The 22,790-nt window shown below is 38.4% G+C and overlaps 1 protein-coding gene across 4 annotated transcripts in view; it reads right to left on the bottom strand.

Moving 5' to 3' along the window:
* LOC106073114 (uncharacterized) overlaps window positions 1-17,324 on the bottom strand; it is a 28,242-nt gene extending 10,918 nt beyond the window's left edge. Inside the window, exons 1-4 of one of the 4 annotated variants that reach the window (XM_056008911.1) lie at window positions 8,374-8,476; window positions 7,541-8,041; window positions 3,119-3,282; window positions 94-289 (exon numbers count right to left, since the gene is read on the bottom strand). In XM_056008911.1, the coding sequence (XP_055864886.1) occupies window positions 94-289; window positions 3,119-3,253 (331 nt within the window). In that variant the 5' untranslated portion in view covers window positions 3,254-3,282; window positions 7,541-8,041; window positions 8,374-8,476. Of the gene's footprint in view, window positions 1-93; window positions 290-3,118; window positions 3,283-7,540; window positions 8,282-8,373; window positions 8,483-17,170 lie in introns of those variants that run through there. The other 3 variants (XM_056008909.1, XM_056008912.1, XM_056008910.1) reach the window with 3 other exon arrangements.
* Between the last annotated feature and the right edge of the window lie 5,466 nt (window positions 17,325-22,790).

Genomic DNA, 22,790 nt, shown 5'->3' with positions numbered 1-22,790 from the left:
ATAATCAAACAGACAAAACCTTACATAAACTAACAAACTAGACTACTTGAGTAATAAAGTAATCACATAAAGACATTAAAAATAAATAAATACCTTCACTCATTACTTGCTTATACTGCATCAGTACATCTTCATCTGAGGATTTGGCGTACCGACAAAAAAATGGAGACATTTGTCCTGCCGCAGGTTCTACTTGAAGAGTGATTTCAATTTCTTTAGCTTCCATGTTGAAGCCTACTTGAACACTTGCAATTTTCATACCAGATACTTTCTTAATAGAAGATGAGTTCTGAAATGTTCACATTTATTTTTATAAATATAAATAGATATAATAAATTAATTTCATTATTAAATATTAATAGGTTTTCCTGGCTGTTTCAGGCAATCTATTGCCTGCTCTAATAACAGGGGAAATCAGAGCACTCATATGGATTAGTCCTAGCAAAGAAAATCAGAATAGTGCCTTTATCTTTGTCATAATGAGTATATTATTAGTTTGTGTTTTTGTTTTTGTATTAGTACATTAATTCTTGTATTTATTATTGATATTTTACTTTTTAGTCTTTTTTACTGAAGAGCCCCTGAGTTTTATTATTTCACTTGTAAAATCTGAATATTTATTTGCTATATTATACCATAACTTTAAGGCTCTATTTCCTAGTTTATTTATGTTTTCTAGAGTTGAAAGACCCCCAAGAGCGGATGCATATTCTTATATTCGTCCGACCAACATTAAATCTAAGAAAATGGAAACAACATTACCAAGAGAAGACTTAACACATAATGAACAATTTTAAAGCAAACCTCCTAAATACTTAGCAGCAACATTTTCCAACCAAGCAGACAAAGAGAGATTGCTTAGTTTAAACCAAGGTGAAAAAACAACAGATATAGATATAACTAAAAAATGGGATCCAAAAACTATTATCCAAACATAAAACCAAATAAAGCATATATGGACCTGATGGTATTCCAGCTAGATTATTCAAAGAACTAAGCCACAAGCTAGCAACCAGTATTCAAAATGCTTTTGTAGCTGGCATCACTTAATTAATGATAGTACTGAAGGACTGGAAAAAAGTCATTCCCCTATTTAAAAAAGAAAATAAATCTGATCCAGGAAACTACATTGCAGTGTCAATCACCAGCATCACATGTAAAATACTAGAACACACAATATGTAGCAAAAACATGGACCTTTTAGACAAATTGTTCACAGTCCATACCAACAATGCTTTAGGAAATTCAGGTCATGTGAATAGGTCTAATAGATGACTTTTCAAAAGGCTTAGATAATAACTAGCAAATAGATGTCATTTTATTAGACTTATCAATCAAAGGCAGTTGATGTAGAAAATCGTGGTCGCGTGCTTTAAAAGTTAAAACATTTTGGCTTCATTGGTTATTACATAACTGGATTCATGATTTCTTAATAGGAGAGCTAAACAGACTCAACACCCCCAACTTCTTGTTTGTTTAATCCATGATGCTTAATGTATTGATAGACATTGACCATTCTTAAGGCAGAATGGATTTACGCAAATTGTTAAGACATATTGACACTGTCTAGAGGTCACTAGATGATGACACTAAGTTTGTTTACTTGGAGAGAAACGTCAATTAGTGTGCTGAACTACAGGACACACCCCTACAAGTATTTTGTTACACAAGCCACGGGTATAAAAGTGGCTTGTAAGGGCCTTTAGTAAATTGGACAGCAATAATAATGGTTGATAAAAAGTCATCACATCAATGGCATTACTTTAATGTCAAAACAATGATGAACTCTAAAGCAGTTTGCAATGCTTTTAAAATAGTACTGTCACATGGTAAAACAGGCAAAGCTAAAGACTTCTCAACAACCACTATGACTAATCATCTATGCTCCAAACACCCAGACTTATTCAACGAAATGACTGCATTGAAATCAGCAGTTAATAATTCTGCATCAAGTAATATCACTGCCTGTGCCAGTACGTCAACGAGCTCCAGTGATTCGTCAAGCCTCACACACAAGCAGCAACCAGGGATTAAAGAGGTCATATACTAAGCTAAATTGTGTGATATTAATAGTGATAATGCTAAACACGTTCACTTGGCCATAGCAAAGATGATTGCAACTGACATGGAACCTTACCAAGTAGTTGAGAAGCCTGGATTTATTGGACTTTTAAAAGATTGTACTTAACCTTTGAGAGATTTACACTATAAAACCAAGATTGCACTTTACCTTTGAAAGATCTACATTAGTTACATAATATATTAATATAAGTTTATATATTCTACATGGGTCATCCCAAATACTACTTTACAATTGGTGGCCTCATACATAAACACACACCATCTCATGTTACAAAGATTAGTTTATGATAAGCATATCTGTTAAAAAATGCTGTTAATTTTAATGTATCAATCAGCAATAGAGTTTAAATCAAGAAAGTAAAACCAAAGAAAAAAAAATATGAATATAGGTATGTTATTTAGGAGAATTGCAAAAACTTCCGTAAAACGATCCGTTTAAGTCATGTAGGTATTCGGCTCCGGCCGAATTAAAAATTTTACTATCTGGTCATATCAATGGGCTTCAATTGAAATAGATATCCACCGCAGGGGACAGACTACACCCTTTGCATGCCTGCATTTAACATTACTAATTTCAGGATCTTTGGGTGCCTCTGAGTCCACCCAGCTCTAATGGGTACCTGACATTAGCTGGGGAAAAGTAAAGTCAGTTAGTCGTTGTGCTGGCCATGACACCCTCGTTAATGGAAGGCCACAGAAACAGATGACCTTTTCATCATCTGCCCTATAGACCGCTAGGTCTGAGAGGGGAATTTTACTTTACTTTTTTGTTTAACATTACATTTAACATTATTTAACCCTCACCAAAAAAAAGAAGGAATAGGGCACGACCCATGGTGGCACAAATTAGAAGCAGATGCCAAGCAGATTGGGAATGAGGACAGTTAGGGTTAAAAAAAATGAGCCTCTATCAGAAACGAGTAAAGTAAATGACATGTGGGCATTTATAACAAGTATGTTCTTCAAGTCAAAACACAGTCTTTGTTTAGATATTACTAACTTATTTAGTAAATATGTAAACCAAAGAGTAACTCACAATGAATGTCTCCATCTTCTTATTCATTCTGACAAAAACAGAATCTTCATACCAAAATGTCAATCCATCAAACTTTTCATGGGCCATAAAGTCAGCCCTATTTATAACACATTTTATTCGGTTCTTGCATTGCATTGTTTCTGTGCTCACTGATATCTGTAAAGCTAAAAATGTTATATACATCATAAGCAAAGAAAATTGTTTTAATAAAAATATAGGAAGTAACAGGTGAAATACAATAAATAAATAAATATATATATATATATATATATATATATATATATATATATATATATATATATATATATATATATATATATATATATATATATATATATATATAAAAGGGATTTATTAATTAAGTAGATAATTAATTCTGGCATTTTATGGTGTTTGAAGATTGTATTATATTGTTATGACCCTATTGGCGGCGCAAAAGGGTTAACTATAGGCTCAGCTGACACACACGTGAATCACTCAGGTCAGCGGGGCCATGGACAAGGGACAGTACTACGATTACACGATTACACGCAAATATGACCATTGTTATGGTCATGTGATCAAAAGCCTGCGTGTACGAGTGACACAGTGTGTAGGAAAGCGGCAGTTCAAAACCGGAGAGCGTCGAGACCGGGACTGTTAGTCGGCCATGAAGTCGGTCCTGGTTGAGTCCTCAGGTGTTGATGTACAAGTCCAGAAAGAGAGACAGTAGAGTTTTGTACGGTGATGTACAGAGTGACATTTTAGTTGTTGATGTGTTTGATGCCAATTGTCTAGTATTCACTCATTATTAAAGTACCAGATTATTTGGAGCCTTGTTGTCAAGTTCTTGATGTGTTGATGTATTGTGTTGTGTTTAGCAGTGTTTACAGAAGGCCTGAGTAGGAAGAGAGATCGTAACACTGGTGTCTTGAAGTGGGATTTCCTATGGCTTCTGTAAAACTGCTAGATGAACTGAATCTGAAAGAACTGAAACAAGAGCTGAAATGGCGAGGACTGAAGTACTACGAAATGAGCAACGAAACTCTTAAAGAACGTCTCCGGCAAGCCCTAGTGGATGAAGAGGAAGATCCGAACACGTTCCTCTTTGAACTCGAACCTGACGTGGTAGAGCTCTTGATCACATTTCAAAAACAGATGTTGGCTGGCTTTCAGAATGTGATCTGACTCGCAGAAAGAGACAGGTGAAGAAACGAGAGAAGAAACCAATAGCTCAACCAACGCTCTTGCTGTAGACGTACCTGATCTGAGTGCCTCCATCAGCCAGACAGAACAAGACAACGTTGTGTCTTACCCCAAGCTCGTAGCTGAGGACATTAAAGACATCTGTCAATCTGCCAGTGTTGATGAGAGGAACTCGAATCTTGATGGCTGCACCCAGATGTTTGGCGAGAACTTTGTGTGTCGAGCTTTGCAGGGAGAACACCAACTCCAAGGAACCCATCGGCAAGGTCTGCACCCAACAGACGTTTGTCCTGCTGACGAGACCATAGTGAGAAGCCCTGCTGATGGTCAAGTAAGTGAACTGGAGCCTGATGCTGAAGATGAGGGTCCTGCGCAAGTGGAGTGCTGCCAACTTGCTCCACTAGTTTGCCTCCGGACAAGCCTGAAGATGATGTGTGCCACTATTTCCCCTCCTGTGGACCTGATACCCATTCCCAAAACCCTTCTCTTGAAAGCCCTATGAAACAACCTGATAGGCCAACGATCTTGGTGACCCCAGTCCTGACATCCTATCCCTCCCCATGTGCTGGCTGGCTGCATTCAGTAGTTGTTGGCAGAAGAGGGAAACGTTTGCTGGAGATGCAACCACGACGTTGGTGCAACGAGATGAAGGTCGACTGGAGGAGACGAATGCGACGTTTGCCAAGCTCAACATGCGTGGCGATGCGACCACGATGTCAGTGCAACCAGGTGAAGACCAGCTGGAGCAGAAGGAGAAAGAGACATACGCAGTATACAATGCAGATGGCTCCATCGAGATGGCACTATAAGCCCATTGTCGCCCCCACCGATAGACCTCCTCCTGCATCGATTCAAGATTTTTATTGCACTATTAAGTCCATTATTTGGGGGAAAAGTAAAGGCTACTGGACATTGTGCTGGCCATATGACACCCTCATGAACACTGGGGCACAGAAACAGAAGCCACATAGATTGCAAAGTCTGTAGGGGCTATCTTTTTTATCTTTTGTTGATAAGCTTACCTTTTAAAATGTTAAACAACTTGTCTGGGGCAGGTATGGCGAGAATGAATGTTAGTTTGATATTTTGGTATGATTGTTATATCCCCTTGTTGTGAATGTTAAGTGTTTCACGTGTTTTGAACTGAGTGATTAAGTCTTCGTTGAATGTGCGAGAGAATGAGTTTAGTCAGTAAGGTCTTGCTACCGGTCCAGGAAGGTTTGACGTTTACTTCCTGGACTGGTATTTATGCATTTATATATTTATAAGTTGATGGACTGGTGTTTTGTGTATTACTATTTCATAAGAGTGATATAACCACGATGTCAGTGCAACCAGGTGAAGACCAGCTGGAGCAGAAGGAGAAAGAGACATACGCAGTATACAATGCAGATGGCTCCATCGAGATGGCACTATAAGCCCATTGTCGCCCCCACCGATAGACCTCCTCCTGCATCGATTCAACTCCACTGCCCATGTTGTGTGATAGATTTTGTCCGGGACGGACAAATCTGAGAAGGGGGCAGTGTTATGACCCTATTGGCGGTGCAAAAGGGTTAACTATAGGCTCAGCTGACACACACGTGAACCACTCAGGTCAGCGGGGCCATGGACAAGGGACAGTACTACGATTACACGCAAATATGACCATTGTTATGGTCATGTGATTGAAAGCCTGCGTGCACGAGTGACACAGTGTGTAGGAAAGCGGCAGTTCAAGACCGGAGAGCGTTGAGACCGGGACTGTTAGTCAGCCATGAAGTAGGTCCTGGTCGAGTCCTCAAGCATTATGTACGAGTCCAGGAAGAAATAGAGACAGTAGAGTACAGTACGGTAGTAGTCGTTTATTGTGTTGCCAATTGTGTCGTATTGGCTGTTTTATTTGACCCTTAATAAAGTACCAGATTATTGTGGAGCTCTTGTTGTCAAGTTCTTGATGTGTTGTGTTTAGCAGTGTTTACAGAAGGCCTGAGTAGGAAGAGAGATCGTAACAATATATTATTATCCATGTTCTAGTGTAAAAGTTGTGGTTACTAATTTGAAAAAAAAAATTGCAATGGTTTATTTAGAGTGGAACTTAAAAAATATATGTCTACAGCACCTTTTTTTTTGTTTTTTTTTTACATTTTGCTATGTACAGACAGATAGTTTATAATTTTCATTTTTTTTACATCGATCTTTACAGAAAAATTTCTTTGGCCTTTCCTCAAAGGGTATCATTTGCTTTCTTCACTTAAGCAAGCAATAATGTTATGTGTTTGTTGTCCCTTTGTAGAGTGTTTCATTCATCTTCAATACTTATTATTACTACTAAAAGCTACGGAAGATTGAAAACAAAACACAAGACAGGAAAAAGCACCATAGCAGAGAGATGGCAATGAGAGAAGAAGAAGAAACAAAAGATTTCTGTTCTGGAAAATCAGCTAATAATGTTGTCACATTCTTCACAGTCAACATTAAGAACATCAGCTTTATTACTTGTACAAGTGTATGAAAATAAAGCTGCAAGTATTGAAGCCTCACATTCCAGAAGTAAGGAAATATTATTTTGCACTTGGATGACAAGTGGTTACCCAAACTACGAAAAAAGTAGTTTTGATTTTGAATTTTAACTTTATTTTACTAAGATATTTATGCATTAAATGACTAAAAATTGTACATTTTTCATTTAAATTTTGAGCAAAATTGTGAGAGGAAAAAAAAGGTGTTTAAAAAACAAAATTCATTTTATAACTTAAAAAGGCATTGATTAAATTGATGCATGCTAAGCTATTATATAAAACAGGTTATTCCAGCTGGAGCTAGTGTCACTGGCCTTTTTCTTAAGTGTTGCTATACTATATGTATAGATCTATTAATATATGTTTGCACATATGCGTCAGTAACTGTTTGCAGTTATAAAAATAGATTTCTGGTAATTTCCATTCAATTTCTAGACAGCTTCCATTTTGCGTCGTTGAAATATATCTCTATAGAGATCATAGACTTATATATCTAGGCTACTACTCTAGACTGGACATGGAGATTTTTTAACACTACAAAAAACATTCCGGGTATACATAGGTCTCACCAGCCACATGAGGAGGCATAAAACCCCAGTGCAATGCCCTCAGTCCCCTGGATGACAAAGTGGTCATCATCGAACCACGATAAATGAACTATATTATATATATATAGCACCACATAGATTTAGCATCTATGTATTTTATGTACTTAACTGCAATATATGATTTTTACCTTTGCATTTAATGCAAATTTTGCCCCAAGCTGGGCATGATGTTCTGTTCACAGCAAGTCTGCCTCGACAAAACCAGCAATCTATTCGGTTGTCTCTGTTGTCATTTTTCTTTTGATCTACCTTATATATCCTTACAACTGTTTCTTTATTTATCTCTACTAATCCTTTGCAGTTTGTTCATAAGTTTGGCATATCTCTATACACACTTCTTTAACGTAAGATCATCATGATTCAAAAATCTCTTCAATAATATTTGTGGGTCATTCACGTCTTCATTCTCACTGTACTGTAATTGCTCTAAATCTCTTGGGCCTGAGGTCCAGCACAATGTAGTATTATTGCTTTTTGAAACGTTTTGTATGATTTTAGGTTTTTCTTCTGCTCCTATACTATTGCCAATAGAAATAGTTGACTTATCTTGTTCACTGACATTACGGTTACCATCTATCACGTTTGTCGTTTAATTCTGTTGGTGCTGGTTTAAGTTGACCATCTGCCATCTTCAATGCAAACTTTACTTTAGTATACTTATACTATCTAGACTTTCGACTTAACTAGATCTAGAATAAGGTAATTTAAAATTAATATATAAGAAAAAGAACCCCGAGCCTCTCTAAAAGTTAAGTCTCTACTACTGACTACTCCACTCATCTCTTTAGACTTTAGTCTCTTATATTATCATTATGTAACAGTTTTAACAGTAAATCTAACTCTGACTCTGTTTCTGTTACTCTCTCTAGTCTAGACAGTCTACACTTTAGATCTAGAATTAATACCCTCAATTTAACTAGATTTATACCACATATATAAATCTAACAATAACTCTTGTTACCGCTGCCATCATGTTGATTAACATGACGAATAATAACAAAACTCTAGGTATAAACTATAAGACACCAAATTTAAGCTGTTTTGTTTAGTCTTAAGCCATCTTGGTTGACAATAACAGTTACAAGGGATGTTACTCCCAAACACCGAACGGTGCAACCTATATAAAACACACATAAACACTAGATCAGGGGTGGGCAAATTACGACCCGCGGGCCACATGCGGCCCGCCGGACTGTTTTATGTGGCCCGCGGACACCTATAGAAATCAGGTTAACTTACAGATTATACATATAAAAATGCTAATATAATAAATTAACTAATTTTAAATATTTATATAAAATATTGACATTTCCCTTTCCTATCACTTAGAATGAAGATGCGAAAGAAACATTGTCTCTACATGTCATTCTAAAAAGCTTAAAGTAAACTTAGATTATTCCTATTGGCAATATTTTGAAACATTCAGTTAAATATCCAACTCAGGCCACTATTTATTCAATGCTTTGAAGAACTGTGTTGAAAGTCTTAGGTTAGCTTGGAAAGAAATGACATTAAGGGTTTAACAGCTGATGGAGCCCGTGTTTTAGCTTAGAAAAATATATTTTTGTTTTTAATAAATTAAAGAAGAGCCAGCTGCATTTAATATCAGACATGTTGTTAACTTATTTATCTCAGTGATCAAACTTATCAGTGCCAGGGTTCTTCAACCACAGGCAGTTCCGAGAAGTACTTGAAGATTTGGAAACAAAACATTCCGATGTTTGGTATCACAGCAGTATTCTCCGGCTTAGCCTGGACAAGGTATTGAGAAGACTATGCGAGCACACGTAAGAAATTGTTATGTCCCTTGAAGGAGATTGACTGTGACGTTGTTACTCATATTTCTAATGAAGAGTGAAAGACAGACTTCATGTTTTTCATCAAGCAGATTGATACACGTTACGTCTATTCAAACAAAGCTATCCCATTTGTACAGGCAAGCACGTGAAAACAGGTTTGTCATTTTGTTTCGCTAAAAGTGAAATGGCTGAAAAGTACAAGACTTATTTTAATTCTTTGATTGTGGAAATTGGAATCAAATTTTAAGACGTCAAAAACTGGGAAATAGTTTTCAATACCCTCAGCTCACCATTTATTGCAGGAGCTTATTAAGCTCTAAAGGAAATACCTCCAAGCAAATTATGACCTGAAAGAGAAGTTCCATTCAATTATTCTGCGGGAATTTTATGGGTGCCAAAGCTGTTTTTCCACACTTTAAAAAAGTTGACGCTAAACTTTTACATTATTTTGGTCCACATTCATTTGTGAACAAGAGTTTTCATGTTTGAAAATAAACAAGAATAAGAACAGGTCAATGCTGACTGTCTGTAATTTGAAAGCAGTCACGAGGATAACAAACAGTAAGCTAGTTCCACAGTTCCCGAACATTATGCAAGAGTGTAATTAGTTAAAAATTTAAATTAAGTACAACTGTTCATTTGTGGGGAAATGTGACATGTAAACAGACAATAACAAATAAAATAAAACATTAGTAAAATTGGTTTCAGAAATTGCTAACACTTGTTGTAATTCCTCAATTGGGAGTGAAAAAAAAAAAGAAATCTAAATGTATAATACAGTATAAATGTGAATTGAAAGATAGTATGCACAGCTAGCTGTTGTAAGTTTTGTAGATATATATATATATATATATATATATATATATATATATATATATATATATATATATATATATATATATGCGGCCCCCCATTCCCTAAATTTTTGTAATGCGGCCCTTGATAGGAAAAGGTTGCCCACCCCTGCACTAGATCTAAATAGTAAATACTATGTAAGCTAATCAAGGCTAAACATTTATGTTTCGCGAAGGCACAAAAAGAAAAAAAAATGAACATAATGAATTTAGATATAGAATATATTATAATAGATCTAGTCCTTGAAAATCATTTGATCGATACATCTTCTTTGTTTATTTAGACATCTTTTTTTTATTATATTGTGCATTAGCCGTTCAATTGCTGAGCTGTTTTACAGTGAATGCATTATTGCATACAAAATGGAATTACATTTCTAATGTTCAGTGGTTAGACTCCCACACGGGTCTTAATGGTTAAACGTTTATGTAAGAAACATATTCCTTATTTGATTACTAATTTTATTATGGATAAATATTACTACAATGTTAAAAGAATAAGATCTAACCGTACCTTAGGCATACGCAGTGACTACAGTCTCATGACTGTACACGTCTATATGTCTAGTTCAAACCCCCCCCCCTCGCCCCACCCAAAAAAAAGTTATGAAAAGTTTGTAATAGTTTATAATTATTTTTCTTTACTTTAGTTTAGCTAGATTTTGAAATTCATGATAAACTTTTAGTTTAACTACTTTATTTTAGTTGTTTAGTTGAAAACTAGTTTTAGTTTAACTTTTAAAAGTTAGTTTAGTTCCCATCACTAATTTTCGAGTCCATTTACGTACAAAATACGCAAGATGCGTACTTGTAGGTAACTCTGATATTGAAATAACTAATCAGGAGACAGTTGTTAACAGCTTGCAGACTACACAGAATAATTTGAGATAATTAATTACATTCTTCAAGCTTTTATTTTGATAGTGAATTTCCTTTTTGCCTACCCCTGGCTCACACCATTCTCTACCACACAGCGACGGCGGATTGGTCAGTGCCAGATTTTAGCAGCCTAAATGGAGGCGCTGGACAGGATTTTTTTTTTTAAAGAGCCTTTTAACCTTTTTCAAACTTCTATACAAATGCACAGTGGTGTAGCCTCCATGCTGCGAATGGGTTCATTAAGCCCGGGCCCATGACCATTAAGGACTCACAAGAGCACTTTTAAAAATTAAAAAAACAATGTGTTGACTTTAAAAAATGAAATTGTTTGAATTCTTACATAATTTTACTAAGCGCCCATGGTGTTATTACATTCCTGAAATAAATATTGAAAAAATAATAGGCCTATAACAAATCGATGTAAACCGCACTAAGGATGCTACACTCCTTCATTTGGCGGCCATCGCGAAGATTATCATTTAGGGCAGGGTTTCTCAACCTGTGGGTCGCGACCCCCTTAGGGGTCGATTGACGATTTGCCAGGGGTCGCCTAAGACCATCGAAAATATGGATTGTTATTGTCTACTCTTCTATTGCTGTATGTGTGTGTGTTGGGGGGGGGGGGGGTCGCGCCAGAGTGGGGGATTGTCGAAAGGGGTCGCCAAACATAAAAGGTCGAGAACCGCTGATTTAGGGACTTGCATGACACGAGTATTAAAGACAACGTCTAAATTGTGATCTAGTTAACTTCCAAGTAGGATCTTAGCGTTCACATAGTTTAATGTACTTAACACTTAAGGTGTGAAATCAAATAAGGCCTACGTTATGTTCTCCGAAGGGGTAGTATCTATATATTGTTACAAATGAACAGTGATATGTAGAGGTCAACGTATGACCCCGGCGAGATAACACAGCAGTGAGTGTTCTCTGGAATGTACATGTATAAACAAAGACAGGATGTGACGTGTCCTTACGTGTTATTCCAGAAGGTACTAGCAATGTCCAGTGACAGATAGTGTGACCCCGGCAAGATGACACTGCAGCCGATGTTTTCTGGAATCTACATGTATAAACAAAGACAGGATGTGACGTTTCCTCACGTGTTATTCCAGAAGATACTAGTAGTGTTTGTGCAACTTTGAAGGAAAGATTAGGGAATCTATATAAGTCAGAGAGTTAATGTGAAAGTCAGTCGTGAGTGCGTTGTATGGAGTCGTAGGTAGAATCGTCGGTACAGTCTTCGTTACTGTTGTCTACTGTGCGAGACAGTGGAAGAGAAATGTGTACGACTCGATGCAAGTTAACTAGGGTAGAGTTAACGGGAGTGGACTACTGTCGTTAAAGTCTATACATCGAACTACAGTGGACTTGAGCCGTTACAGTCGATACAGTCGATGTCAGACGTGTACGGCTCTGATTCGGTAGACTTGAGTACTACTTGGTTCAGCTTTGGGAGACCTGGAGCGACACTGGTAAGTGTCTGTGGAATACAGCTCGATGCAAGATGACAAGAGATGAATTGCAACGAAGAGAAGAGATGAATTGCAACGAAGTATAGCTAACTGTAAACTGATAGATATTGTAAAGTCTTCTACGCTACATGTTACAGTGACGAATTGATAGAGTTAATAGTCAATAAAGTTATATGAAGCTGAAAGTTGAGTCGTCAAGTTCTTTGCAGTGTTTTTATTTGTGTGCCTACTAGTAGTAGTACATTTAGCCAGAAGATTCAGAAATACGTAACGTTATTATAAACGCTAAGCACCTTATCCATTGGAGGAAAATTAGACAAATTGGCATGCTTATCTGCTTATTGCCAAGTCTAAAAGTGTGGGCGCAATTAAAGTTAGTCAAAAATGTCGGAAGCTCAGGGGGAAAAAATGTCTATAACTTTAAAAGCATAAAAATTAAGGCGTCAGAAGTAGCATTTAGTAGCTCGATCATGGGGGGGGGGGGGTCGATACACACTGTGTCGATACACACTAGTGTCCTCAAAAGAAGATTTAACTGTTTATTTAAACTATTGAGTGCGATTATAATATTTCAGGATTCCAATAATTGTCAATGCATAGGCCTATAAGCTAATTTTAAACTTTACAATTGATACTTAAATTTGTTCAGCAAAGTGGTCATCTTAATAACATAGCACATATAAAAAAGGCCTAAGCCAAAATTGATAGAAGTTATCTATAAATTAAAGCAGCTTGCCTTCACTTGCTGTTCTTTTTATTTAGCGATACAAAAATCAGAAAATAGTTTAATAATAGATTAATTGATTTTATACTTTCTCGATCGAATGGTCTGAAAAATACAGCTTTAGTTAATGTGCTGTCTGTAATATTACTATAACATGACTTGGACTTGAATATCGTCTGTAGACGACGAAACCGTCCGTTTGGGAAATGGTTCTCTCTGCTTTGGATGAGGCAAAATAAGTGGGAACCTCGGGAAATAGGCGTATGCACTCCCCATTAATAGAAGACAAGCCTTATTGTCGTCTGTAAAAATGTTTATAGGAGTTATGACCCCTGTATTGAAGATTTAGAACAAAGTCTAACTCAGCGGTTCTCAACACTTTAGCACATGTAGGCCTATAATCCGCTTATGGTAAATGTCTTCTAGTGGAACATATGGTCTAGTACAGTGACGCCCAACCTTATTCGGACTGCGGGTCATTTCCATTTCCGAAACTCGTGTCACGGGCTACATTACCGAAATGATACGTGAAGGAAAAAAAAATAGCGCAGAAACCATTTAAAAATGTGAATTCTAGATCAAGTAGGCTATTTTAATTAAATGGGCATTCGAAATTTACCGGAAACCAATTAATCTAATCTAATATAATACAGACGTTACTTCAAAAAAGAAGATGATTACGTCCTACGCGTCATGCATTTAGTCATGCATATTAACCAATGACTTAAATTCTGCCAAGTCACTGGTTTTACTGGCTAGCTCAGGCAACCCATTCCATGCTCTAATAGCACTAGGGAAGAAGGAGTATTTGTACAAATTTGTCCTAGCATATGGGACGAGGAATGTGCCTTTATCTTTGTGTCTTTCAGAGTATTTTATTAAATTTTGTTTTTGTATTTGAAGATTATGGTTCAGTGTTTTATGTATTATTGCTACTTTACTTTTGAGCCTTCTGTCCTGAAGGCTTTCTAAATTTAGTGATTTTACTTAAGGTGTTACTCTAGTCAAATGTGAATATTCGTTTGTTATGAATCGCACTGCTCTATTTTGTGTCTGTTCTAGTTTCTTAATGTTTTCTTGAGTTGAGGGGTCCCAAACAGAGGATGCATATTCTATTATTGGCCTAACCAATCTATTCGGCTGCATAGATGAAGCACCAAGTCGGAGCACTGAATCTAGTCCTCTAGGCGATAAACGTATCATGGGTCAAGGTCATTTCATTACTGAAAAAGTTAGTTAGCACAAACATTGTGGTCAAGCACTTAATGCAAACGTTTCTGCTTGCAAAAGGCGGGGTATAAAATTGTGAGTCATCATCGCTCCTAATATTTCCAGCAGAGATGACAGACTTCGCAAGTGTCCCTCTCACCAAACACCTAATGCACCAAAGAAACAGCAAGCAGGCTGCACAAAGTTCACGGGCTCCTGATTTTTCCTCAGGCGTGACACCCAAAGCATTTCGAATGTTCGGGTAAAGTTGCAATGCAGACGAGATTTTAATTCCGAGTTATCTATATATATAATTCTCTTCTTCCCTAAACAGGTCAAACAAGAAGTAAAGGAAAGATCACTCTCTTATTTCTGCGGATAGTCACCCCACGAAAAAAAACAAGAGGGGGAGGGGAGAACACGTTTTCACAGCTCGCTACGAACGGCTGCGCTCTGGACTGTCAAACCCTGCCCGCTCCTATCCCATGCGGGAGGTTTGGACTAGGAAGTATGCTATGCCGCCGGTCGACTAGTTCTTTATAAATTTATTATCCAAAGTTAATTACATGAAATGCTTTTGTGTATCGTGTCTCATCTAAAATGTTGAGCTGTTCTGGTTCAATGGTTTCTATAGACTTGAGAAAGGATGGAGTATCTGGGAGAAGGTTAACGCTTGTCTTCTGGCGCGCTGCAAACACAGCTCAGCTTGTCAAATCTCAACACAAACACAAGTCCCATTGTTAAGTTTATGTCATATTCAGTCAAACATCAAAACAAAATAAACATTTTCTCTCTGAAATTTAGATGAACTATGTATAATGTGTCGTTTTGATTGCAATTTATTTTTGTTGTCCTTTTGCTTTTGATTCTTCTTTTTTTTTTAATTGTATGTAAATGTTAATTTATGCAGCGCATGTTTGACCTTTTATAATCTATGCCAATAAATTGTTATGCAGAAATGAAAACCAAAAAAAAAAGTACCGCAAAATGACGCATTAATAACGAATCAGTATAACTGGAAAACAATATATCCACAATCACAACTTTAAAAAGTAAAGTAAGATGATTTATTGCAGTGGCGTAGCTAGCCATTTTCCATCATTTGGGGGCACGGGGGAAGAGGGAGCTTGACCTGTTAGGGGGCCCCTGCATTTTGCGTAATATTCAATATTTAAGGTAAAAAAAAATATTCATTTGGGGGTTCCCTCAAGTTGGGACCCGGGGAGATATTCAAATTCTTCCCCTCCCTCCCCCACCCTAGTATTGCCTCTGACATATTCTTAAACATCCCCAGAGACTTCAAGAGGTTAAAATATGGATAACTAGCTGATAGTGTTGTGTGCATCTCGTGCTGGTGTCACGGTGTTCACTCGTTTGAAACTTGCCACCATAGAGGACGTAATGATTTCTGCGTGGACTCGCAAGAGAGAGAGGAAGAGAGAGAGGGAGAGAGAGAGGGAGAAGGAGAGAGAGAAAGAGGGGAAGAGAGAGACACACACAACTTATTAGAAGTTTTAGTTGCTATTGTTGTGTTTTTGGGCTTTGAGAAAGAGAGAGAGAGATAGCAGAGTAAGAGAGAGAGAGAGGGAGAGAGAGAGAGGGAGAGAGAAGGAAGAGAGAGAGAGAGAGAAAGGGAGACACACAAACACACACAACTTATTAAAAATTTCGGTAGATATTGTTGTGTTTTTGGGCTTTGAGAGAGAGAGAGAGAGAGAGCAGAGAAAGAGAGAGGGAGAGAGGGAGAGAGAGAGAGAGAAAAGAGTGAGAGAGGGAGGGAGAGTGAGGGAAAGTCGTGAATTTGCTTATTTGGATTGTCGCCTCTTAGTGTTTGTTTACAGTTGTTAGCCTGTGTACTGACCGTATTTCGTAGTCCGTGTTGTGAACTCTACTATGTGTGTAGTTGTTTGTCATTCAGTGAAATAAAGCTTTGAATGTAACATGGTATTGTTATTATTAAGTACAACAGGGAGAGACAGAGAGAGTTAAAGAGAGAGAGAGAGAAAGAGACACGCAAAAACACACACAACTTATTAGACGTTTCAATTGGTATTGATGTGTTTTTGGGTTTTGAGAGAGAAATAGAGAGAGAGGGGAGAGCAGAGAGAGGGAGAGAGAGAGTGAGGGAGAGAGAGAGAGAAAGAGACACGCAAAAACACACACAATTTATTAGAAGTTTCAGTTGCTATTGTAGTGTTTTTGGGCTTTGAGAGAGAAATAGAGAGAGAGGGGAGAGAGGGGGAGAGAGAGAGGGGAAAGAGGAAGAAAGAGAGAGTGAGAGAGAGATAGAGGGAGAGAGATGGGGGAGAGAGATGGGCAGAGAGGGAGAGACAGAGAGAGAGATGGAGGGGGAAAGGGAGAAAGAGAGAGGGATGGAGAGAGAGAAGGAGAGAGAGACGGAGAGAGAGAGAGGGTAAGAGAAAGAGAGAGAGAGGGAGAGAGAGGAAGAGAGAGGGAGGGAGAGAGAGGGTGAGAGAGGGAGAGAGAGAGGGGGAAAGAGATGGGGGAGAGAGAGAAGGAGGGAGAGAGAGGGAGAGAGAGAGGGAGAGAGAGACGCACAAACACATACAACTTATTAGAAGTTACAAAAGCTATTGTTGTGTTTTTGGGTTTTGAGAGAGAAAGAGAGAGAGAGAGAGAGGGAGAAAAAGAGAGAGAGAGAGGAGAGAGAGAGAAACACGCACAAACACACACAACTTATTAGAAGTTTCAGTTGTTATTGATGTGTTTCTGGGGCTTTAGGAGAAAGATTACATTAAATGAATCATCTCCTATGGGTTATCGAAAAAAGAAAACAAAACAGAATTAAAATGTTACTTACATATCAATAGGCCCAGTATATATTTCATTCTGGAGCCTGTCCTTCCCTACGTAATGGAGACGACCAGCGAATGTGTTAAAAAGGACAGTTTCTTGATGAGATGACTACCTAGTCGTCTGTGATGCACAGTGTGTAATATTCCAATGGAATAGTGTTAGCCTCACTGTAACTGCTTTTGTGTGTGTGTGTCACGTGTCTGGAGGCACGCTGAAAAGTGCCAGCAATCAAATCACTAATTGGTTGGTCGTCATTTAAATGCCCTTTTTTTTATTCTTACCTTCTCTCTCTTTCTCTCTCTCTTTCTCTCTCTCTCTCTCTCTCTATCTATCTATCTATCTATCTATCTATCTATCTATATCTGTATCTATATCTATATGTATGTATGTATGTATGTATGTGTATGTATGTATGTATGTATGTATATATATATATATATGTATGTATGTGTGTGTGTGTCTGTGTGTAGAGGCTATATAATGCACTATTCTTAAATATTTCACTTTTACATACGTAAACTAATATTCAAATTCAGTTAAGTAAGAGCAGTTTCGCCGGGCTTAGTATCCTAGCCACTCGAGCAGGCCAGGTGCTGGACTTAGTCGTCAGAGGCTATCTGAGACGCATGCCTTTAGGAGTATTTTATAGACAATGGGAGCTTATCCGCATTGACACCCCCGACCATGACAACATTTGAAACTGCTCTTACTAACAAATGAAGGGGAGAAGGCGGATACCTGGCGCCACAAAACTGGGAGTCAGTCTGGTAATGCAAGTCATCTAGGAGAGGGGTACTCTGACTTAAAACTCCAGCTGCCTTGCGTTAATAAGGTTTCAGAAGAAAACCTCGAGGAAGAATCAGGAGTGAAGCCCCATAGGCGTTGGGAGCATCAGCTGAGTTGGTGCCAAATGTAACGCGAAGCGTTCTTTTGGACCTCATCAGCTAGGTCGAGCGAGGGATCATGACGCATGGGTCACCGATGACCCCTTTATCTAAGGCCCAGGAAGGCGCCCCGGAGAGGAAGAAAGTCATCTGGGCGCATCCGAGACAGAAGTATCCATATATCATTTAACTTGTTTTCTAATCTAAAATAGTAACGTATCCGATACTTTGTGTTCACTGTAGCCTACACTACAGAGACAGTCTCACTCACCAAACAATGAACATAGCCGATACTTTGTGTTCACTGTACACTACAGAGACAGTCTCTCTCACCAAACTATGAACATAGCCGATACTTTGTGTTCACTACTCTACAGAGACAGTCTCCCTCACCAAACTATGAACATAGCCGATACTTTGTGTTCACTACTCTACAGAGACAGTCTCCCTCACCAAACAATGAACATAGCCGATACTTTGTGTTCACTGTACACTACAGAGACAGTCTCCCTCACCAAACAATGAACATAGCTGATACTTTGTGTTCACTGTACACTACAGAGACAGTCTCCCTCACCAAACAATGAACATAGCCGATACTTTGTTTTCACTGTTGTTAGACACCTTATTTATAGTTTAGTTATTTAGCGACGCACCATAGAAGACGCATATTGAACGGGACTAGTGACGTTTGGGATATGTTGGGTTAGAGACCGGAAAATCAGTTAGCGATATAATACTCTAGGGTAACGACGTGTTTAGTGACAGAGACTTTTACTGTGGCCTTTTATTAGAATAAATATATGTGAAGTTGTTCATCAGCGTTCACTACATCTCTTTACTAGTTAAAACCGATGTGTTTGTTTTGTCTGGATTGTTGATCAACTACACGGAATACACCCGAACAATAATACCCAAACGCTTGCAGAGTAATTGGTTGAAAATCAACAGTCATCCATAGTTGACCTCAAGACAGCCTGAACAAGCAACATCACAGTGGCGACCCCGAACCTCGAAGCCGAACCTCGAAGCCGAACCTCGAAGCCGAACATTGAACCGGACCTCGAAGCTGAACGTTTACTCAGGTGAGGGTCGTGCACTCGAAGATATAAAGTTTCATCCGAGTACGGCTGAACACAGCATCATCGCAGAGTGACTTTGTTCTGAATCTACAAGCAGTCGTCGCCTGCTCGATCGTACAGTACAGAGACAGTCTCTCTCACCAAACAATGAACATAGCCGATACTTTGTGTTCACTGTACACTACAGAGACAGTCTCCCTCACCAAACAATGAACATAGCCGATACTTTGTGTTCACTGTACACTACAGAGACAGTCTCCCTCACCAAACAATGAACATAGCCGATACTTTGTGTTCACTGTACACTACAGTCTCCCTCACCAAACAATGAACATAGCCGATACTTTGTGTTCACTGTACTCTACAGAGACAGCTTCAAATACCTCGGAGCTATTGTCTCAGATGAGGGAACAAAACCCGAATTATTGGCCCGAATAGCACAGTCCACAGCAGCCTTTTCAAAACTTTAAATAATATGGAAAGATAAGGGCTTAGCCCTCGGCACCAAAATCAGACTGATGCGTTCTCTGGTCATGGCCACATTTTTATATGCTTGCGAGTCGTGGACGTTGAATGCAGAGCTTGAGAGGAGGATCCTAGCAATGGAATTGAGATGCTACAGAAGGATCCTAGGCATCACATTCAAAGACCGCATCACAAATCAAGAAATCAGAGACAGGGTTACTGTAGCGGTCGGAGCCCATGACGACCTGCTAACTATTGTGAAAAGACGAAAGCTTAAAACCTTTGGCCACATTACAAGATCTACGGGGCTCGCAAAGACCTTCCTTCAGGGAACAGTGCCAGGAAAGAAGAAGAGGCAGACAGAAAAAGCGATGGGACGACAACATTAAAGAATGGACAGGCCTGCCATTGCGAGAGGTTCTAAACAAGGCAAAAAAAGGGAGGAATGGAGAAAGACGGTCGACAAATCTTGCCTGGTGCCCCAACGGTCCAACAGACTAAGGGATAGGTAAGGTAAGTTTGTTTTCACTGTACTGTACAGAGACAGTCTCTCTCACCAAACAATGAACATAGCCGATACTTTGTGTTCACTGTACACTACAAAGACAGTCTCTCTCACCAAACAATGAACATAGCCGATACTTTGTGTTCACTGTACACTACAGAGACAGTCTCCCTCACCAAACAATGAACATAGCCGATAGAATACTGGTATGTGATATGATTGCACCTGTACAGGGGTTATTTTGTGTACTCTAAAAAAGAACAAAATTATAATAAAAATTCATGAACAAAGAACAGGAATTATGCATTTGACATTTGACTTAAGCTGATTTGTTTTGCTTCGCGAATTAGGAAAGCTTCTTCCAGATAGTCTTAAAGAGTTGTAGAAACCAAGAATCGGGTTTTTTAAAAATCATTTATGTATTTTTTTCAAAGACTTTTTACATTTTAACAGTTTTTTTACAGTTTAACTCAAATGCAACTCTTTTTTTTTGGTCAGTTCTCGTTGAGTCAATAGTGTGTCAGGTTATATTTTAACAGAAGTAATGTAGAGTAATGTAGAGATGTTAAAAAAAAAAAAGAAACTTCTGTAGCACTTCCACAGTCCTGGTTAGCGAGGTAACTTGTGTGATTTACTGTGATTTACTGTGAATCATCATTGTCTTCTTTGTTTTGATTGGTGGATTTATGGAATACATTGAACGGTGCGTCTTGATAAATATAAATTATTGCTATCTTCTTTTTGGCATAAGCTCTTGTTGATTTAAGATGAATTTCAAAGTATTTTCCATTTTCTAACTCTGTTTTTTCGTTCATTGAAGTCGAGCAGAAGACGTAACCATTTATATAAGCCCACTCTCAACCATGTCGTATTTGTTCAGCAGCGACAACTGTGTTTAATCCTAGCGTCTTTTTTTCTAGGGTTGTCTACCTTTTCAGATAAACGCTTCGCTGACGGTTTGAGATGTAATAGAAATGCGCGATACAATATTTCGTACTATCCCATTGAAAGTATTGATATTAATAATATCTTTTAATATATGTAGTCAGGTTTAAAAGGAAGAACCAAAACTCTGAAAACAATTATGTTTGTTTTATCTAGAATAAATATTTGATTTCCTACAGATCCCTTTTCTCAGTAGCCTAATATTATGAAAGTCTATACGTTATTTGTAAGTTGAGACTGTAATGTAATTAATGCAATTTTAATGTATGTTATTTTATATTTTATTTGATTTGCCATACTCAGGTCTTAAGTCTGTCCCGGGCATGCTACCCTGCGTCATAGTGGCGCCCGGCTGGAAACGATCGTAGGAGGAAACGATTAGGCTAATGGGTAGCAAAACAAGATTCCCGTGGGGGTGCCTAAGGGGGTGCGAGAGCATCCTCATTGCACTGCGCGGAGTAGTAAAAAAGCTTCCACAATCTTGTCACAATCCAGGCGCTGTTCCTCAAGGGACCGTTACATAAATGTCCCGCACAGTTAGCCTGGTATAGAAAAGGAAAATGGCGGGGGTCTTAGTGTATGCGGTCTCTTGCCGCGAGTCTGACCCAACGTCAGACAGAACAGTGTACACTGTTCTCATTCAGGCCGGTGAGAAGGAGCTCTTGTTCACTTTTGCTGGCCTAGAGTTCCAAGAGCTGAAGGCTCAACGCTACCTGACAGTTTCAAGAAGAAGAAAAAGAAGAAGTCTTAAGTCTGTAATAAAGAATATGACCAACTTCAAATCAGCCAACACGCCTTTGTCCATTTTATTTTCTTCTGTGTCAAACCAACCATATTAAGACTATATTATAATTATATTAACTGTTTTTTTTTTTAAATTCGTTTTAATACTTTGTTATAATAATAATGGCAATGTCTTCGATTCAGAAGATTAAGGATCAGTGCAGTTTTTTTTTTAACTCAAACCCAGTAGACAAAGTCGTTGACTGCTGACGGTCTATTTAAGTTTTCTTTCCGTCTTCTGCGTCTGTCTTCAATAATGGCTTTTCTTTGTGTCTCAAATTTGTTGTCCCGCAGTTTTGTGAGAGCTCTCCAACTGTCTCTCTCGGAGGCCATCTGCTGGCAGCCACCTTTCTCTATGCCAGTGACGGTGAAAGGGCGCCTGGGTTGAACTTAATAGCGGCTACGGGGGAGGGGGCACCTCTGTAAAGCCGTCCTCCTTTAAGCTCGCCAAAGACGATCGCCTTAGCCCTGTGATCGTCCCTCATGCGAAATAGTTGTCCGACCTAGAGCAGCTGTTTCATGGTAATTCAATTAAGCTTCTATACTGCTTGCTATACTGTCCACTATACTGTCCACTATACTGTCCACTATACTGTCCACTATGCTGTCCACTATACTGCCCACACCGGCCTCCAGAAAAAAACAACATAGTTATTTGTAAGGTTTTGCCAGCGTATTCCCTTGATGAAAGCTGTAAGAGCCTTAAATGCCTTCGATAGATCACCCATTATCTTATCTTATATAATACAGACGTTACTTCAAAAAAGAAGATGATTACGTCCTACGCGTCATGCATTTAGTCATGCATATTAAACAATGACTTAAATTCTGCCAAGTCACTTGTTTTCCTGGCTAGCTCAGGCAACCCATTCCATGCTCTAATAGCACTAGGGAAGAAGGAGTATTTGTACAAATTTGTCCTAGCATATGGGACGAGGAATGTGCCTTTATTTTTTGTGT

This window comes from Biomphalaria glabrata, chromosome 13, assembly GCF_947242115.1.
Source record: "Biomphalaria glabrata chromosome 13, xgBioGlab47.1, whole genome shotgun sequence".
Taxonomy (NCBI): domain Eukaryota; kingdom Metazoa; phylum Mollusca; class Gastropoda; family Planorbidae; genus Biomphalaria; species Biomphalaria glabrata.
The sequence above is the reverse complement of the archived record's forward strand: the minus strand, read 5'-3'. Positions and strand labels throughout refer to the sequence as shown.